Genomic DNA, 18,482 nt, shown 5'->3' with positions numbered 1-18,482 from the left:
GGGCGGAGGCATCAGCCGCCACCCCACCCCCCCAATCTGCAGGGCTCAGAGCACGGGGGGCCTGATGTTTCCCATGACTGATTACCCACATGCTTGTTCCTGCCTCAGAAGCTCACATCCAGCCTGGAAGCCCTCGAGAGCTAGGATCCCGTCACTGGGGGATTTCTAGAACCTTCCGAGTGCACACAGCTCTCATCCATTCACTCCACAAAAGCACCTGGCACCCACTCACTTTCCCCAAGCACCCAACAACACACAGGTCATCTCTGTGATTCCTCTCCCTGGCGGAACCTGGGGTACAGAGAGGTTAAGCGACTCTGCCAAGGTCACACAGCAGGGCCTGATGAGAGGTTCCCAGGCAGTATGCAGCTGGAGGCCAGGGTGACACCCATCTCCCAGCGGAGTGGGGAGCACCCTCCCTCATCAGCTCACGGGCCTCCAGCAGCTTCCCACCTGGGAGAAAGTTTGGGGTCCTTCATCCCCTGCTGGAAGGTGGGTCCTGAGGCTGACAGGATTCCTATCAGATGGAGCTGGATCGGGGAGCAGGAAGCAGCTCTGGAAACTCCGGCCAAAGCCCTGCAAGCCAGCGTGCGCTCGCCACACTCGGAATACGGAGGAAGGTTAGGTGGCAGAGCGCTGGCGGTGAGGTGACGCCCTGAACCACCTCATAGCCATCGTGCTAAACAGGGACCCAGGGTTTGAAAAGGAGCAAGGCTGCCCTCCTAAGGCCTTTCAACCTGTGTTAGAAACTCCGTGGTCACCCCACCCCTCCCAACCTTCAGACAGGTCTGGCCTTAATCCTCGTCCCTAATCTCCACGGGGACTCTCCTGGCTGGCCACCCCAGTTGGCCAGCCCCTCACCCTGAGGACAGCTGTGCCCAATGAGCAGCACCCCCCACTCACCCCCACAATCACGCACGGTGCATCCCAGCTGCCACCCCTGCAGAAGCTCAGGCCACACCTCCCTGGTCTGACGCCCCCCTGGGGGCACCACCACAGAGTCCTGGAGGGGTTTCTTGATGGAGACTCAGGCCAGGACACAAGATCCGCCCCCACCCTGGTCTCTCATAGGCCCCAAACTCCCCACTGTCTTCCTCCAGCAGAGCGGCCATTCTCCCCAACTCCACGGTGGAGCCCTCGCCCCCCTTCCCCAGTAGGAAACTGAGAACATTCTCCCTCTAAGGTAAGACAAGCAGTGGGGAAAGCTTTTTGCGTGAAGTAGCAACTAATTGAACCAAGAGTTTTAGCCTAAACGAGAGGGTTTTGTCCTTGAAACCCGAGCCCTGCTTCAAATGACTATGACTCTGTGGAGCGTGGAAGCAACCTCAGGACGCACTTGTCCCTGGAAACGGTGCGGCCGGGGCTGGCGGCCCAGGAAAGGGCCGGCTGCCGGCAAGTCCCAGCCCAGTGGGGCCGCAGGGCGCCCGGAGCACCTCGGGCCGTGCGGCCGTGCAGCCGCTCCGCGAGGGCGTCCCCGCAGAGCTGCGCGCCCTCACCCGGGAGGAGGCCCCCGGCGTGCTCTCCGCACCTGCTCCGGCCTCTGGGCGGTCAAAGCGCCCGGGGCTGCTGCGCGCTCCCTGCTCTGACGCCTGCCCGCGCGACGCTGGAGGTGACTCCTGCAAGGGGTATCCAAGGCGAGGACCAGACGGGCTGAGGCGGGTGCCCCAAAGGGTCGAGAGCGTGTTGTGGCGGCCCCCGGGGGTAACAGGAGGCAGCAGCCGGAGACGCCGAGAAACAGGAAAAGCTCTCTCACGTCCCTCTGCCTCCACCCTGTCTCCAGCCAGACCTTCAGCTCCCTCCATTCCGGCGGTGCCCCCCATCCCTGGCCGTCGGTCTGCGCCCTGGTGATGCCGGGCTCCGGGGAGAGGAGGTCACCAGGTCCTCTCTGATTGGACGGCCGCGAAGTCCCAGCGGACGCCTCCGCACCTTAAAACAGGAGCGGCGCGAGCGGGAGGTAGCGCCCTCCCCAGCGCAGCCCTGCGCGCGGTGGGAGAGTGGGCGGGGGAGAGGAAAGAGGAGAGAAGGGAGCGGAGGAAGAGGGGAGGAGGAGGAGACGAGCAGGAGGCGGGGCCGAGGCGGGACAGAGAGGCCCCGCGCGGGGAGGCTCGGGGACCGACAGACTGCCGGACGGACGCGCGAGCCGGGAGCCGCACCTCGGAGGACCTCGGGGCGGCGCGGGCCCGGCCGAATGAGCACCTGCGCTCCTGGCGAGCTCTCAGGCCCCGGCGGCGTGGCCATGGCAGAGCTCAAGTCGCTGTCGGGGGACGCGTACCTGGCGCTGAGCCATGGCTACGCGGCGGCGGCGGCGGCGGCGGCGGGCTTCGCCTACGGGGCGGCCCGGGGGCCCGAGGCGGCCCGTGGCTACGGCGCGCCGGGCCAGGGCGGAGACCTCCCAGCGGCGCCCGCGCCCCGAGCCCCGGCCGCGGCGACCGAGAGCAGCGGCGAGCAGAGCGGCGACGAGGACGACGCCTTCGAGCAGCAGCGGCGGCGGCGGCGCGGGCCCGGGGGCGCGTCGGACGGGCGGCGGCGGCCCCGGGAGCAGCGCTCGCTGCGCCTGAGCATCAACGCGCGCGAGCGGCGACGCATGCACGACCTGAACGACGCGCTGGACGGGCTGCGGGCCGTCATCCCCTACGCGCACAGCCCGTCGGTGCGCAAGCTCTCCAAGATCGCCACGCTGCTGCTCGCCAAGAACTACATCCTCATGCAGGCGCAGGCCCTGGACGAGATGCGGCGCCTCGTGGCCTACCTCAACCAGGGCCAAGGCCTGGCCGCGCCCGTAGCCGCCGCGCCCTTGACGCACTTCAGCCAGGCCGCCGTGTACCCCTTCTCTGCCGGCGCCGCGCTGCCCTGCCCCGACAAGTGCGCCGCCTTCTCCGGGACGCCCTCGGCGCTTTGCAAACACTGTAACGAGAAGCCGTAAGGGCCCTGGGCCGACCCCTCCTCCGCACGCGTCCTCCATTTTGCCTTGTCCCCAGTGACTGTGTCACCCTGCCCCAACCGGACCCCGCCCACCGGGAGAAAGCGGCCCACTGAACAGTTTGGGCCCGCGGGAAGCTCAAACCCCGTTTGGGCGCGGGATTGGGCCGGACAGCGGGGCGCCGGAATCCGTGCTGGAATCCTGGAGCCCTCAATGCCCACTGGGCACCCTCCCGACTCCCCCAGCCGTCGGCCTTAGGAACCGGGCGGGGGTGACCACCGGTGCTCGTCCGGGCCCCGCCGCTCACTCGCCAAAAGGAAAGCAGGGCCGCAGCGAGAGCGGGGACTGGCGCGACCCCGGGCGGGTGTTCCTACCCCGAGCCACCCCAGGGACAGCGTAGCCCGGCTTGGCGAGTCGTGGACCTCACACTGGAGCTCTGGGTGGGCGAGTTCCCGAGATCGCGCCGCTCCCCCGGCACCTTCCGCCTCTGCGGGCCCACAACCCCCGCACCGCAGAAGCCGAGATGCGGGATGCCCCGACCCACCCGGCAACGGTCGTTTGCAAAGGAGCTGGTACTGCGGACCCGAGAAGACCCCAGGCCAGTAGCTTTTCGGCTTTCCCAAGTCTGAGTTTGCTGTTTATGTTCTTGCCCGCCTAGAGGTGCTAACCTCTAGAGGTAAGCGGACGCCAAAGCCGGCTGCCTCCAAGTCTGCATAATTTGTCCCCTAGACAGCCCCTGAACTCCCCACCCCCCACCGCCCAGACCGGATCCTTTACACCCTAGTGAGACCTGGGCGGAGCTGGATGGAGACAGTGGTGCGTCCTCTGCTTGAAGGCGGCTGCAGAGGAGAGATCCTGGGGTGGCAGGGGAGGGCCCTGTCTAGCCCTGCTGACCGGCCAAACCCCCTCCCCACCAACCCCGAACTTTTCCAGGAGAGGAGACCAGGACACGGTGAGTACGCTGGTGGGGGCTGTGCCCTGGCCGGTACCAACGGTGATGGGGTCTCTTTTGAAGTCGGTGTGATGATGGGGTCTGTGTGAGTGCGCAGCTCAGAACTCTGCCATCACCCCGGGGTCCAGGCACCGCGCATAGCCGAGCCAGTGCCCTGGGGACCGAGCTGTCCACGCCGGTTTGTGCCGGTGCAGCTCTGCTACAATATCCAGCTTTATTAACCCAATTTCCTCGGCTGTCCTTAATGCTATGCTAATAGGGAGAAGACCTGCGGCCCTACAAAGCGGCCTGTCTGCAGCAGTTAACTTTAATTAATACATTTCAAAAGCCCCTTTTGTATTTGCAAAATGAAGTGTGTGATTAAGTCTCACTCATAAAGACATATGCTTAATACTGGTTTTTGCTAATTTCCATGTTTAATTCTTGTCCTTTTTTCCCCATAACAGATTAGTTTATCAGTTTTGCACATTCAAAAAGTGAGTGCTGGAAACTATGTTTCGGTCTCTTTTAGATAGCTGTGTACCCGTGTCACCAACTTCTAGGGTCATTTCAAAGTGATACCAGATCAGCTTTATAAATCACTTGCCATAATCTGAAACAGTTTCTTACTGGTGAAAATCATGCATGGTTAGTACGTCAATTATATTCAGAATAAAGTGTTTGATTTCAGCTAATTTTTATAAATAATATGATAAAGTTTTACTATCAACTTAAATCATGTTCATTTGTGCCTTGAACTGATAATTTCAATTTTCAAATAGTGTCAACTTGGGCCACATGCTTCTAAATCACAGAGTCTAAAAAAATTTCTAAGATGCAGGTAACTAATCTGTAAACAGCCACTCATCAAATATACAAAATAGTAAGAAAAAGGTGAAGGAAAAAATCTCTTTGCCCCTTGTAGGTGAAAAACAACAATTAAAACATTGTTTACTGCTCCATTTAAAGTAGTACTTTAAATACTCATAAATCTCCCTGGTAACTTTATTTAAGTAAAAGTTAAATTAAATTTAAGCACTTTTTTTTTTTTAATTACAAAGCTGTTTATCAGTTGTTCTCCAAAATGTCAGCGTGCTGGTCCCTGGTGTTGATTGGGGTCGTTTTTCAAAGTGAAATTAGGTGTGTTTCCCTACAGCAGCCGTTGATCATACCATGCGGTCTGTCAGAATCAGTCATTTGGCCTCTCCCAAGCTTGGGCCGCAAACTCCTCATTCTCAGACAACCTGAACATTGGAGGAACTTTCCCAGCACAAAAGGTCTGATTCCCTGGGGCCCATGTGCCCCCAGTATAACCAACCAAAGATGTCTGTTGGCGCTGCCTGTTTGCAAGCAGGAGACTCTCTGGAAACTTCTGATGGGGGTCCTTGTGTCTTCCCTGAAAGGTTGCTCTGCTACAGGGGTGGCAGGAATTGCTGGGGATCAACTTGAAAAAACCCATCACCCCGCACCTAACCCAGAGCTCTCCTTTCTCCTGCACTGGGAGAAGAATGAAATAGGAAAGGGCTTTCCTTGTTGCTCAGACTGGACAGCCTTTTCAAGATCCCTCTCAGGCACGGAAGATGCACCTGCTGTGATGAGGTAGAGCACGTGGGCTCCACGCAGGACCAAGATATTAACACGAGCCCTGGAAACCGGGGCTGCCCCCCAGACAGCGTGCAGGCCATGTGTGGAACTTTTACATGTTCTCATGGCCACGTACGGAAAGGAAATAGAAGCAGATCAATTTAGTGTTAACTAATTTATCCCAGTGTGGCCTTACCTATTATCATTTCAGCATGTGATCAATCTTTTAAAACTATTAGGGAAATAGTTTATATTCCCTTTTTTTCCAAATCTTCAGAATCAGTGTGTCTTACACTCAGAGCCTGTCTCAGTTCAGAGCAGCCCTGTGCCAAGTGCCCGGTGGCCACGTGTGACTCGTGGCTGCCACAGTGGAGAAAACTGCTCTAGGTCATAGAGAAGCCGAGCGTTCGCCACGGGCTTTCACGCCAGGCAGGTAACCTCCACCGGTTCAGGGGATACATTTGCAGGCTAGACAAGACAGGAAGCACGTGGCCCTAGTCATGCTCTCAGTCCGGGCTCACCAAGTCTAGCCGGGGCAGAGTGGGGGCCGAGAGGAGCCCCCGGGAGTTCTCCACCTGGAGTGGAGGCTGTGTGTCCCCCCAGTCGCTGGTCCCAGTGCGTCAGCCTGGCTCGGGCCAACCACACCCACACCTGGGAGCCAGCCTCGTGGCAGCATAGCGACAGTGGGGTCCTCCCCACTGCGGCCGAGGGGTTTGTCTTGAGCCAACAGAGCCTCTTCCTCTGTTGACCCCACAGATGAAGGGCTCGGCCACACTGGCTGCTGCCCCAACAGCTTGCAGACCAGGACTCCTGCCAACTCAGGTTAGGAGCCTGTGAAGCCCGGCTTGTGGGGGCTCGGGCAGGCTCCATAGGGGTCCCTGGCCAGGGTCAGAAGAGGCAAGTTGCTCAGCCTGGGTCCTGCACCCCATCTTCGTCACTGACCTGCGTGACCGGCACGGCCCCAGCGCTCTCGGTTCTGAAGGTGCCTGAAATCTTGACGCCGACAGGTCTTCGTTTTCCCTGTTTGGAAATTCATGCACCTAAAACAGCATCCTGTTTTCAGTAGTAGGTGGTGGCACCCAAGCCGCCAGGACAGAGCCCTTCCCAGACCCAGATCTGCCCTCAAGGACCGGGAGCACGGACCACGCAGAGGCCATCCGCCCACGTGCCGGGCACGTGGCTTCCACTGTTTCGTTCTGTTTATTTCATCCCCAAAGATGGGATTTCTTTTTCACTTATGCAGATGCCACAGAAGGCTCGGGGAGCCTGGTTTTACCTGTGAGTGTCCCGCTGCAGACACTGGCTTTGCCAAACACGCCTGTCTGTCTCCTTGCAGGTTGGAAACGTTAAAAGAAGAGATACCTCCTCAAAAAGGAGAGGTACCGTTTTCCTAAAACGGGAAATGCAGAACCATCGCTCCGACCGGCGCAGCTGGCCGTGCCTCTCCCCCGGCCGCCAGGCAGGACTCCTCCTGCAGCCTCAGGGCCGAGGCTCCTGAGCCCTGGTTAATCCCGTGGAGAGTGATTACAGCCATTTTATCATGTGAATTTGCTTGTGATATGTTTTTAGTCTTTAATCGCTTTTGGCATCCCATTTGAAGGGATGGAAATAGAGGGATTTACAATGTATTAAATTATTCCTCCAACAATTACCTCTTTGGGCTCATAACTCTGGACGTCGTGTTCCAACTCCCCATCTGCAGTCTGGCCCATGAAATCAGGAAGTTCGGACACATTTGCAAATTTAACCCCAGAGGAGCCAAGCCCACATTACCATAAGTGCAGAAAGGCTGAACTACTTAGCCAAGTTACCTTTGATCGAGTATTTTCTCTGTTTTGAAAAGTGATGTATGCTGTTTTCTTCCCAATCTCAAGTGCCCGAGGCATGATTATTCATATAACAGCTTAAAAGCTGCTTTTAAGTGTGGCTGTCCGAGTGGGAAGACAGCCAGAATTATCTGAGAGGTCACCGTGGAGGGGCTGGGCCCATAAGATGCAGGCGTCTCTGAATAAACTGGCATTCCTGCTCTGTGGCCCACCTTGCAGACCTGTGGCTATGGCCTGCCCTGACCCCAGGGCCTCCTCTGCGTCTCCTGGGGGCACAACTCTCAGACACAGTGCAGAGCCACACATGGGCCTGGCCAGTGGCCTCTGTCCCCCACGACACTCGCGGGCATGGGGCGTTGGCCGCACCTGGTGCAGCCGGCTCGCATGCATGGTGGTGCCCCGGGAGGGGAGCCTGGCCCCGGCTCAGGGGACTCTCGGGCGCAGCTGCCTGGGCGTCGGAAACAGCCCAGCCTGCCCTGCCGGCCTCGCTCCGCCTCTGAGTCACGTTTTGTCTACAGCGATGAGCCCACAGTCAGTTGCTCTCCTGGGGGCCCTGATTCGGCCTGACGGGAGCCCAGTCTCCCCAGTTCCACGTGGGCGGCTCTTGCTGCCCTAATGAGGCCACAGCCAGCCTGGGAACCTGGCTTCAAACCCTGAGACACAAGCAGGACCCGCGAGGCTCTCTGACGGCCACGAAGCATCTGACAGGATGCGTTTTTGTTGCCTTTGTCACTCGGGGCCCGGCTGGCTCGCAGCCCAGAGCTGTGTCCTGGCCCTCTCAGCACTTCCCTGCGTTTGACCACAGACGGCACCAGCATTACCAGGTCCCTGGGACAAGCGACCTCTGCACCTTGTGCGCACAGACCGAGCGGTGGGCACCGGGGCCAAGAGCGAGGGCGGGTCCTAGCCCACATCTGCCTGGGGGTCTGACGGGAACCAGTTGCCCAGAGAGGGGCTCACGTGACCCCAACCCACGTTGTCACCCTGCAGGCAGGAGCCAGGTCCCCTCCGCCAAGGTCACGCCAGGTCCCAGGATGGCTTGTGCAGAGCAGCCTGGATACCGTCCACTGACCGCAAGCTGGTGAAGGGCCAGCTCATCGCTCAGGAGTGGACCCACCCACGGGTTCTAGTAACGGGGATGCAGAAACTCCACTGGCTGTGAGTCACCGGTGCCAGTAGGCCCGTGGCACCCAGACTGCAAAGGGAGGAGACTGGTCTCACGACCCTTCCTCCCCCTAGCCCGTCACTGACCAGCCCGGCTGCCGAGTGTCCTCGCTGACTCTCAACGCGCTGAGGATTCTAGGAAGGCAGTACCTTCCTTTCAAACATCACAGGCAAATGGGAAGTTGTTTATTTTATATTCAGGAGTCTGGGTTCCCAAAAGAAATGTAGAACCTTTACCTTCTGCTGCTACTTGAAAGTAACTGCTCTCCTCTCCCCTGGAATCATTCCTCGGGCTGTGGGGTCCTTGGTGACGCTCAGAACCAGCTGGTTCCTCCAGAGCGTTGTGTCAGCGCCTCCTCTACCTGAGGGACCTGCCGGAGGGGTGAAAAGCGCTGTCCCGAGGGGGGGACAGACGACGCCCCCAGCCCAGCCCCGCCCCGCACCTCTGCCGCTCTCTCTCCTGCAGCCCTCTTCCCCTAACCGTCACACGTGTTCCTTAAAATATCACAAATCTGGGGTATCAAGACCCTGGTCACTGCCCCTAGTGCCGTGCTGGTTGCACGTGGCTCAGGGAAGGCCTGGCTGGTCTGGGAAGGCCGATCCAGGAGGACAGCTGACCGGCCGCCTTCGGCACAGCCTGGAGGCAGGTGGACGCCAGGCAAGCGCGCTCTCTGCCGGAGTCACCTGAACTCACATGCGTGTGAGCGTGTGTGAGCACGTGTGTGCCTATACATGCGTGTCACGCTGTAAACAGGTTCACCCCCTGCCGAGGCCATGTCGGGCCTGCTGCAGGTAGGGGTGGGGCTCCTTGCTGTGCGCGGCTGTTCTGGAAGGTGGGTGAGATGGCTCTACGCGGGCAGCGGGCAGAACCCGAGAGGGGTGGTGTTCATGCGGTCTCAGAGGATGTCCTCACGCTGAGAGCTCCAGGGAGCCTGCACTGCTGAGTGTGGCCACAGTCAGGAGTGACTCTGCAGAGAGGGCACCACGGGGGGCGGGGCGGCACTCCCCGCGCTGTAGGCACTTCCTAGGTCGCGCAGCCTGGTTGTCCCCAGCGCCGGCCCCTCCCCACTCAGCCCGAAGCCCATCCTGATTTACCAGAGGCAGAGGGGAGGGCCCCCCTGGGAGAGTCGCCCCAGGAGTGGCAGGAGCTGGCCGCAGAGGGAGGACAGCCAGCGGCTGCTAATTGAAGACGTAGGAACGAGAAGTGGGCAGGGACCAGCACCTCCTGATGAGTGTGTTGTCAGGGTGGCCTCGCTCTAATTTTCTGCTTAATAGGGCTGGTTTAAAAAGCGACTTGGTGGGGCCGCGCATCCCCGGAACCTGTTCGTTATCATGACGGCCTCTCTCCGCTGCAGGGGCCGTGTGATTAATTACCACGGCGTCGGGAAGTGGCTGTGCTGACAGACGAGGGACACAGACGAACTTTCAAGGATACCGACTTCACTAAGCAGCCTCATTACAGCCCGCGGAGCCGCTAAACACATCGTTTAAAAGGAATTGCTCAGCTTCCAACTGCTCCCCCTTCTTGTCGCCCACCGCGAAGGTGAACCAACAATGTTTCCAAAATAATTACTAATGAACAACCAGGCCAGGGGCCCCAGCAGGGCCAGGATGGCAGAGCCGGCTCCCCCGGTCCCCCTCCGCCCAGGGACCCTGGTGATGCAGCCGCGGGCACCGAGCTGCCCCAAGGACTGAGCCGGCGGTCCCAGCATGGGCTTAGGGACGGTGCCTCATCAGCGCCAGCTATGCTCGGGGCCAGGCGAGGTCAGCGGCTGCACGGCTCCATGTCCGGGACCACAAGCTCGGTGGCACTTTGCCCTGCATCCCAGGCCCCCTGGGGCCGCCTGACAAGCCTGCAGGTGGAGCAGCCGCGGGGCAGCCGACCAGAGGGGCCGTCCATTCATTCTTCCCAGAGCCACTGCTTCCTCTTTGTTTTCTCTGTGCGGAAACATGCTTCACATAAAATTTGCCATTTTAACCGTTTTTAACTGTACAGTTCAGGGGCGTTAAACACATTCACAGTGTCTTGCAACCATCCCCACCTTCTACTTCCAGAACTTTGTTATCACCTGTAATTGGACTTTTTTCAAGTCAGGCTTATTGATGGGTAATTTACACAGAAAAACACACACACACACACCCCCCACACACGCAGTTCCTTGAACGCTGGTAAGCGCCTGCAGCGCGAGCCCCTGGCAGTCGGGGACGCGGAATCTCCTTCGTGCAAGAAGCCCTCGGGTGCTCGCCTGACCCTGGAGCTGCTGCCTGCTCTCCGGCCTGTAGTTTTGCCTTTTCGGGGATGTCTTCTAAATGGGTGCACAGGGCGTGGAGGTCTGGGGCCTGGCGTCTCTCATCAGCCTAGTGAGCTCACCAGGGTTCCCGCTCTGCCTCAATCGTGCCATCTGCGAGACGGGGTAGTGAGCTCAGGAGCACAGGAGACTTGGGGGCGCTGTGTGAGGTCCCCTGAACCTCAGCACTGTGCCTGCCCCCACAGACTGTGTGTTGCTGTCACCATTGTCCCCTGTGCCCACCATGGGGGCACACAATCTCTGAACGTTGTCGCGCCCTTTAAGCACTGATTAAATGCTCAAGCACCTTGATTTTTGCACCAGTGGTCCTGCGTGAACCGCTGTGGCTTCGGGGGATGAAACGAGTGGTCCAACCTTGCTCTTTCTGGGAATAGCCCATTGGTGTCGAGATTTCCAAAGAAGGCTCCTGGCTGCAATTCCGGGCAGTCCACAACGCTGAGGATGCCGATTGCTCCGTGACTGTCCCCCTCGTTTCTTCCTCTTTCCACAAACACATTCCTCTCAATTAAAGCCGCAGCACCGCACCCCCGCCGTCCACAGCGGTTTCCCCGACAGGAAGGGCTGTGAGAGTTTGGACGAGGAGGCACTGAGGCACCCGGGACAGCACGGGTGTGCAGCGGGCGCCCTGTAAGCACTGATTAAATGAAGGTGACAGCCAGTGGTCGGGGCGGGGCCGCGGCAGGGCCTGGCGGGCAGGTGCCGCGTGATATCACTTTCCCATAAGCGCAGCGCCCGGGGCTGCCGCTGAGCCGCCTGTCAGTTACTGTTAACCTGGAGACTGCCCAGCCCCTCCCTGGGAACCAGGGGATGGGAACCAGCCAAGGGAAACCGTGGAGCGCCTAGGGAAACAGGAGGCACTTCTACAAATGAGAAGGGTCCCAGAGTGGTGGGTGCATTCGGTTCATCGCTGGGAGATGCACTGGGGCCGGGACGGGGCGTTGTCGCTGCAAAATCAGGACACGGTAGACGGTTTTCTACTCGTCTCATCTCGGCTTTTGCCTCCTGTCATACTTTTTTGACAGAGAAAAATCTGGAGACGTCTTCAGTAAGCGAAGTGAGCTGTAAGGGCTGTGGCCAGGGTGAATCGCTGACGGCACGGTGAACCACGGCCGCGTGTGACCCCGACCTCCGTGCGCCCAGGCCCCAGACATCAGCGGGAAGCTGACCTCATAAACGGGAGGCATCCGTAATCCCCGCGTGGCAGCTCAGTTACCCGTCCGCGGCGAGGGGACGACGTTATAGATGGGGCAGTGATTAAATTTCCTCCTGTAACGACCCTAAGTAAATCTTTGCAATTTTCATTTTGTGGAGATTTACGACAGACCAGGGCCCTGTTGTTGGCTCCCATTTTAATCCAAAATCACTCATTAAATGAGACCGGCAGACGTAAGATTTTGCCCCAGATAACTGCCCGGCATGGACTTATACTGAAAACGTGTTTGTTGGTGATCTGAAATCCAGATTTCAGTGGGCAGTCCTGGACTGACACTTGCTGCTCTGGCCACTTTCCCAGCTCCTGTACACTTAGCCCTGAGCCTCCCCAAAGCACTGACCAGGTTCACTCAGACGGCTGCAGACTCCGCCAGACAGCCCTTCCTCCGAAGACTCAGTGGGTTTTCTGGGACAAGGTGGGTGGACTACAAATGTGCAGTCCCAGTGCAAAATGGAAATACGGGGCCCTAGTTCCAAAATGATTATGAATTACAGGGGAAGGGTACAGCTCAGTGGTCGAGCGTGTGCTTAGCATGCACGAGGTCCTGGGTTCCCAGTACCTCTGTTAAAAAAAAAAATCCAGAAATCCAGTGAGTAGAGCTGGCTGGGGACATGGGGCAAGGGGAGAAGCCCCGGGGCAGAGACTGAGGGCTGGGGGCCGGGGGATTCTCTCCACCACGACCTTAACATTTTCTTCTCACCTGGAGATCAGCCTGGGTCCTCACTGGGTGCATTCGGTATCTGTTGCTGCATAACAAATTAGCCCAAACTTCACAGCCTAAAACCACAACACACATTTGTTCTCGCACAGTTTGTGAGAACCAGGAATTCAAGCATGGCCTGGCCAGGTGGTTCTCACTCAGGGTGTCTGATGAGGGGCAGTCCAAGTGTCAGTGGCGGCTCTGGTCATCTGAAGGCTGGACTGGGGCTGGAGGGTCCCCTTCCAAGTTGCTGGCTCACAAGGCCCTTGGTTGGAACCCTCAGCTCCTCGCCCCTTGGACCGCCCACAGGGCTGCCCGAGCGTGCGGCGTGGTCCCCGGGACCGCGATGACTTATAACCTCGTCTTAGCAATCACCACTGTCCCTTCTGCCACGCTTTGTCATGAAAAGCACGTCATTAAGTCCAGCCCACACTCAGGAAGAGGGGATGAAACCTCCTCTTGAGGAGAGGATTGTCAAAGAAGTGGAGATGTATTTTAAAACCACCACATTAGCACAGTTCACTTGGGACTGAAAGAAAATGTTCCCACAAACAATCACAGGGCCTGAATTCAGCCTTTAGGAGCTCACTTCTTTGAGTTAAGCGTCGAGTCTCCAGGTCCTGTAGTTGGATGTGAGTGTCTCAACAAGGGGTCCCACATGAGGACCCTCTTTCCTCAGTTCCTCTCAGGGACAAACTGCTATCCTCTTCCTGGGGGTCTTGGCTGACCATCCTCTGGGTCACCTCTGTTGTCCCCCAGCCCCGTATTTGGTCCCTGGGTCGTTCTCAGAAACAAGAGGCAGACATGGTTGCACTTTTCAGCTTCGGCAGGACATCTTGCCTTGGACCCCAACAGGGTCCCCAGGCATCTTCCCTGAGTCCCCCGCCCCCGCCCCCCAGTGCCCTGCCCGAACGCTCAGGAGGGAGACGTGCAGATACACCGGCTCCATCGCTCTCCCAATACTGTCTTTTACTGGCAGGAATAAATGCCTGTGCTAACTAGCAGAATGAGTTTAACTGCAGTAATGACTTTGTATCACAGGAGGGGCCACCCTGGGTCTGATATAAAAACCGCATTAATAAAATTTCCTCTGTTGTATTTTCATTAAGTTTCCATTGTCCGTTTCAGTGAAGCAGCGGCTGTGCTAGAACATTCTGGAAGGAGTGCCGGGGCCTCACACCCATGTTCTGCTGGGTCGCAGAAGGGGTCCCAGGACGAGCACACGCCTGCCTGCAGGCTCTTCCCCCCCGCGACGCTCTGGGAGGGCTGCAAACAGCCGGCGGGGCTGAACCGCCATTTCACCAAGGCCTGGACCCTCTGCTGGCCGCCCAGAGCCCCAGCATCCTGCTCTGTGAAATGGGGGTAAGAGATGTACCACTGCGGCTCCTGGGCCGAGCAGACAGGACCGCAGACACCCAGGTGGGCGTCACCCTCTTACAACCGGCCCACCCGGGTCCCCGAAACCAGCCCATGCACAACCTTCGGAACAGTAGCGCTGTTCTCCAGGACATGACCCATTTTCTCCCTGAAAGGGATTCACTGGGACCCTCACCTGGTGGCCAGACCCCAGGCGATGACTGTGCCGTCTGACTCCATGCCACAGCGGGGAGGCCACATGGTGGCCAAACTTCTCAGATGCCGGGCAAGGAAGCTGAACCAGGACACGCTGGCCCGAACCAGAGCCCACCCTCCAAGAGGCCTGGGCCCAGCCCCTGACCCTCCTGACCTGGAGGTGACCTGGAGGTGAACAGGTGAGGGATGGGGACCAACAATTGTCACCAGGTCAGAGCCAGCACATCAGTGGTGCAAACGAGACCAGGATGGACAAGTCGCACCTGGGAGAGCAGGGTCTGCTCCCCTATATACCCCATCAGTGGAGCCAACTGCCCCAACTGTCCCAGACTCACTCAGCCAGTCCTTCCAGAAACAGACATGCAACTCTAGGAGCGCAGTGCTGGAAACCAAGTGCCAGATTGAAGAAAAACAACCACGATCAGGCCTTCTGCTGATTCAACGTGCTCTCAGCTACATCCCCTCCCCCAGGGCCTCCCGTCCCCCCAGGACCTCCTCCCAGGACCCCCATCCCCCCCAGGACCTCCCCTCCCCCGGGGCCTCCCCTCCCCCGGGGCCTCCCCTCCCCCCAGGCGTGCCCTTCTCCCTCTCTTCCCCTCAGTCTGGGGAGAGGTCAGCATTCACATGGGGCCTGGGCTGACCTCTCCCTCTCCCAGGAGAGGGTCGTAGCTTCCGTGGGTCCCGACCTCTCCGCAGGCTCACAGACTTGGGAGGCAGAGTTACTCTTCCTCAGCCAAAGCCAAGAGCCCCTGCCATGGAGAGGCTGCCACCGACCGGACCGTGAATATTGATGGCTCTTCCTTTGTGCCGAACGTCCTGCCTGAGCTGCCGCAGCACAGCCACCACTGAGACCCATCCAGCTTTGTTGAGTGTCTCGGTGCGACAGATGGACACTCGCCTTCAGACCCCCGCACCTGAGCCCTGCGCAGAGGGCCCGGGATGTTTCCAGTGTCGCACACTTGCCTCAGGGCTTGTTTTAAATCCCACTTACCAGGGGCTCCAGCTTTTTATCAGTCAAACGCCTTAAGCACTTTGTCAACTTGGACATCTGGCCGCTTGTTTAAACATTTTTTTATTTGCTAAAATATTTAATAGTGGGGCAGGGGTTTCACCAGGGACCTGGGCTGCCAGGCATTTGTGGACTCCAGTCACTCCAGCAGAGAACCACAGACCCCACTCGGCCGTCACCCGGGCGGCCGTGATAGCAGGCGCCAGTCAGTACGAAAAAGGAGCCAAAACGGGGACTCACCACGTGCCCACCAGCCAAAGGGGCGCTAGACGTGGGCTATCACACCACCACACGCTGCAACGTGGATGCACCTTGAGGACATGATCAGCGAGAGAAGCCAGACACAAAGGCTACACAGTGTCCAATTCCACTTGTATGAAATGCCCAGAATAGGCAAATCCAGGGAGACAGAAAGTGGATTGTGGTTGCCCGGAGCTGGGGGTGAGAGCGTCTAGGGGTGACTGCCCGTGGGTACAAGGTATCTTTTGGGGGTGATGAAAATGTTCTGCAACTAGAGGGAGGTGTTGATTGCACAGCATTAAAAATGGTTAAAGGGGTAAATCTGTAGAAGACGCGCTGATCCTGGTGCTGATTGTAATGGCCGTAACCCTGACTGATCACCAAAGGTCGCTCGTGATCAAGGGTCCCCTGTGCACTGGGCACAGCTGTCTGCGGAGGACGTCAATGAGCAAGCACTGCTGGCCTCAGCCCTGGCAGGACGCACAGACCACAACCAGGTGAGTTAGCTTGAGATGGAGAAGAGCTTCTCAGAGGAGGTGACGTTAGGCTGGGCTTGGGAGAATGGGGGTGGGGGGATCCAGGCAGGGGAAAGCATGTGCAGAGGCCCTGAGGCAGCAGCATCATGGCCCCAGGGATGAGCGAAGGATGACCTGGCGGAGAGCGAAGTCAGGAGCAGTGCCTGGTGCCTGGCTGAGCGGAGGTCAGGGCGGCGGAGGGAGGACCAGTGTGGGGCTGGGGAGTCTGCTTTCTGCCCAAAGCAGTGGGGCATTGCTGTAGAAAGAAGGCGGGTTCTAGGGCAGCTCGCCTGCCTGTGATCACCCCATTCCCTGAGCCCCTCCCCACGCCCCTCCTCCCACAGTGGCCCGGTTTTAGCCATGGTCCCTCACACTTCTCAGAGGGTGACCCTAGCGTCACTGGCGGAGGTCATGCAGCTTCCAGGCAAGGCCTCAGCCCAGGTCTGGGTCCAGAGCTCCTGCCGGGGCTGCAGCAAGTCCTCTGGGTGCCAGCAGAGGGCGGCAGGGCCTGCCAGCTCCAGCTGGACCCCGGGCTCGGAAACTCCTAAGGAGTCCCAGGAGGTGGCCAGAGGGCTGGGGCACGGCAGCCTGGCTCCAGCAGCGAGGGCTCGCAGTGGGGGGCAGAGGGTCCCACACCCTCTCCCCAGCCACCTCCAGTTTTCACAGGAGCAGCCAAAACCAGCCGGTGTGTCCAGCGAGGCGCAGCCTCTGCTGTGCAGACCAGACCCGCTTCTCCTGCCCACTGGTCTCTCTCCCCAAAATCCTGAGCACCAACTCCAGGATGAAGGGGCCGTAGAATGGATTTATGTTTGTCTATTAAGGACATGTTACCCAGGAGCCCTGGGAAGGTGAGAGCTACAGCCCTAGATGTGGTCCTGGGGGCTGTGACCTTGGGCTGAGGGGGCTGGGAGGGGTGGGCAAGGGAGGACATCACTTGTTTTCTGACCTAAACATAATTCTTTCTCCAGGCTCATCCTACTGCACCTGGACCAGCGGGGAGGACGCCGGGTGCCAGGACCCAGCCTCAGGTCAGAGATCAAGGGGGTGTTCCGACCACACCCCTTGGGGCTGCCCCAACCCTTGGGTCCTCAGGCTCCCAGTGTCCAGCCTCCAGCGGAGAAGGGCACCCAGCTCCGGGGCTACACACAGTCTGGCGACCCCATCCTGGAATGCCCAGCCCAGGGCCAGGCCAACAGGAGATGCTGAGATGGACACAGTGTGGAGGGACAGATCCTGGATGCCAAGGGGAAACAGACCTTTCAGGCCTGGAGCAGCCACCTAGCCTCCAGAAGGACACACCTGGAAGGAGACAGGGGAGGAGGCTGGAGGCGGGTGCTGTAGAGCACAGTCTGAGCAGACGATCAAGGTGGCTGTGGGTCACATGTCCTGTCCTCAGAGAGGCTGGAGGTCAGTGGGCAGTGCCCCTGCACCCAGACCCCACTGGCCTTGGATGGGCCACCCTGCTCTCCCCAGCCCCACTGCCTCCGCTCTCGGCCCCTCCATTCCCATGACACCCAGGGCCCTCCGCTACCCCTACCCTGAGTGCAGTCATGGCACCTGCCCACCCCCAGGACCCCCGCCCTCTCTCAGCCTGCCTGCTCCCCCAGTCTCTCACCTGCACCCCCGTCTGCAGGCTCTTGGCGGGTGAGGACCGAGACAGCCCCCAAGAGAACCCACGGCAGGTTGGCCTGGGCACCTCTGCATCCCTGGATCCAACCTCAACCCTTGTGCCAGGACATTCCAGACAGCAGAGGAGATTCCGGAGGCTTCCAGGCAGCCAAGTCACCCCGACAATCGCTCTGCAAACAGCAGTTTCCCAAGCTGGCAGAGCGAGGCCTTAGCCTGCCCGCTCTGAGCCCACCAGAACTTTGCATGCCTGTTTCCGCAGCCTGTCTCATCCACCAGATCCCAGCTGGATGCCACCTCTTCAGGGAAGCCGCCCTGACTTTCCTTGGCCCACAAGCAATCCAGGCCTGTTTGCTGAACTGGTTAGAAGGCAGGGTTGATGCCTCAAGTCAGCACCTTGGACAGGGCTGGGGGCCGGGAGCCCAGCCAGGACTCTGGAAGGGGTTCACACAGTGATCACCCCGAGCCCAAGAAGGGACGACAGCAGGCGTGAGGGTGGCAGCAGGGGCTGAACCTGCTCGGCTTGACCCCGGGAGAGACTCGGGGGCCCTGGGAGGCGGAGGAAGGAGGAGGGGAGTGTGGGCATCACATCGCATTGCATGGTGGCCGGGGTGCCCATGCAGCCCCCACTGGAGACACCGTGTCCTCATCACTTCTTCCAAGGGGACGCTGTCCTCCTCTCAAGGAGATCGGCTCTTCCCTCCTCCTCCTCCGGGTGAGCTTTCATGTCCTGGCAAAGGCACCGAGTAAACATGAAACGGTCCGCCAGTCTTGCTCTCCTGTGTCCGTGCATCTCAGGCTGACCCCGGGGCACCTGCACCCCATCCCCATCCCTGGGGGCCCCCCGCAGGTCCGGGCCCACGGGCCCCTCTG

General features: G+C 59.3%; 1 protein-coding gene across 1 annotated transcript; it reads left to right on the top strand.

Moving 5' to 3' along the window:
- Positions 1-2,163: 2,163 nt before the first annotated feature.
- On the top strand, positions 2,164-7,076 carry BHLHE23 (basic helix-loop-helix family member e23). The gene is made up of 2 exons (XM_032461162.1): positions 2,164-3,872; positions 6,772-7,076. The coding sequence occupies exon 1, from the start codon at positions 2,189-2,191 to the stop codon at positions 2,921-2,923; it is 735 nt and encodes a 244-aa protein (XP_032317053.1). The 5' UTR covers positions 2,164-2,188; the 3' UTR covers positions 2,924-3,872; positions 6,772-7,076.
- The last annotated feature ends 11,406 nt before the right edge of the window (positions 7,077-18,482 follow it).

Source organism: Camelus ferus, chromosome 19 (assembly GCF_009834535.1).
Source record: "Camelus ferus isolate YT-003-E chromosome 19, BCGSAC_Cfer_1.0, whole genome shotgun sequence".
NCBI classification, from domain to species: domain Eukaryota; kingdom Metazoa; phylum Chordata; class Mammalia; order Artiodactyla; family Camelidae; genus Camelus; species Camelus ferus.
Note: the sequence above shows the minus strand (reverse complement) of the source record. Positions and strands in the feature narration are given on the sequence as shown.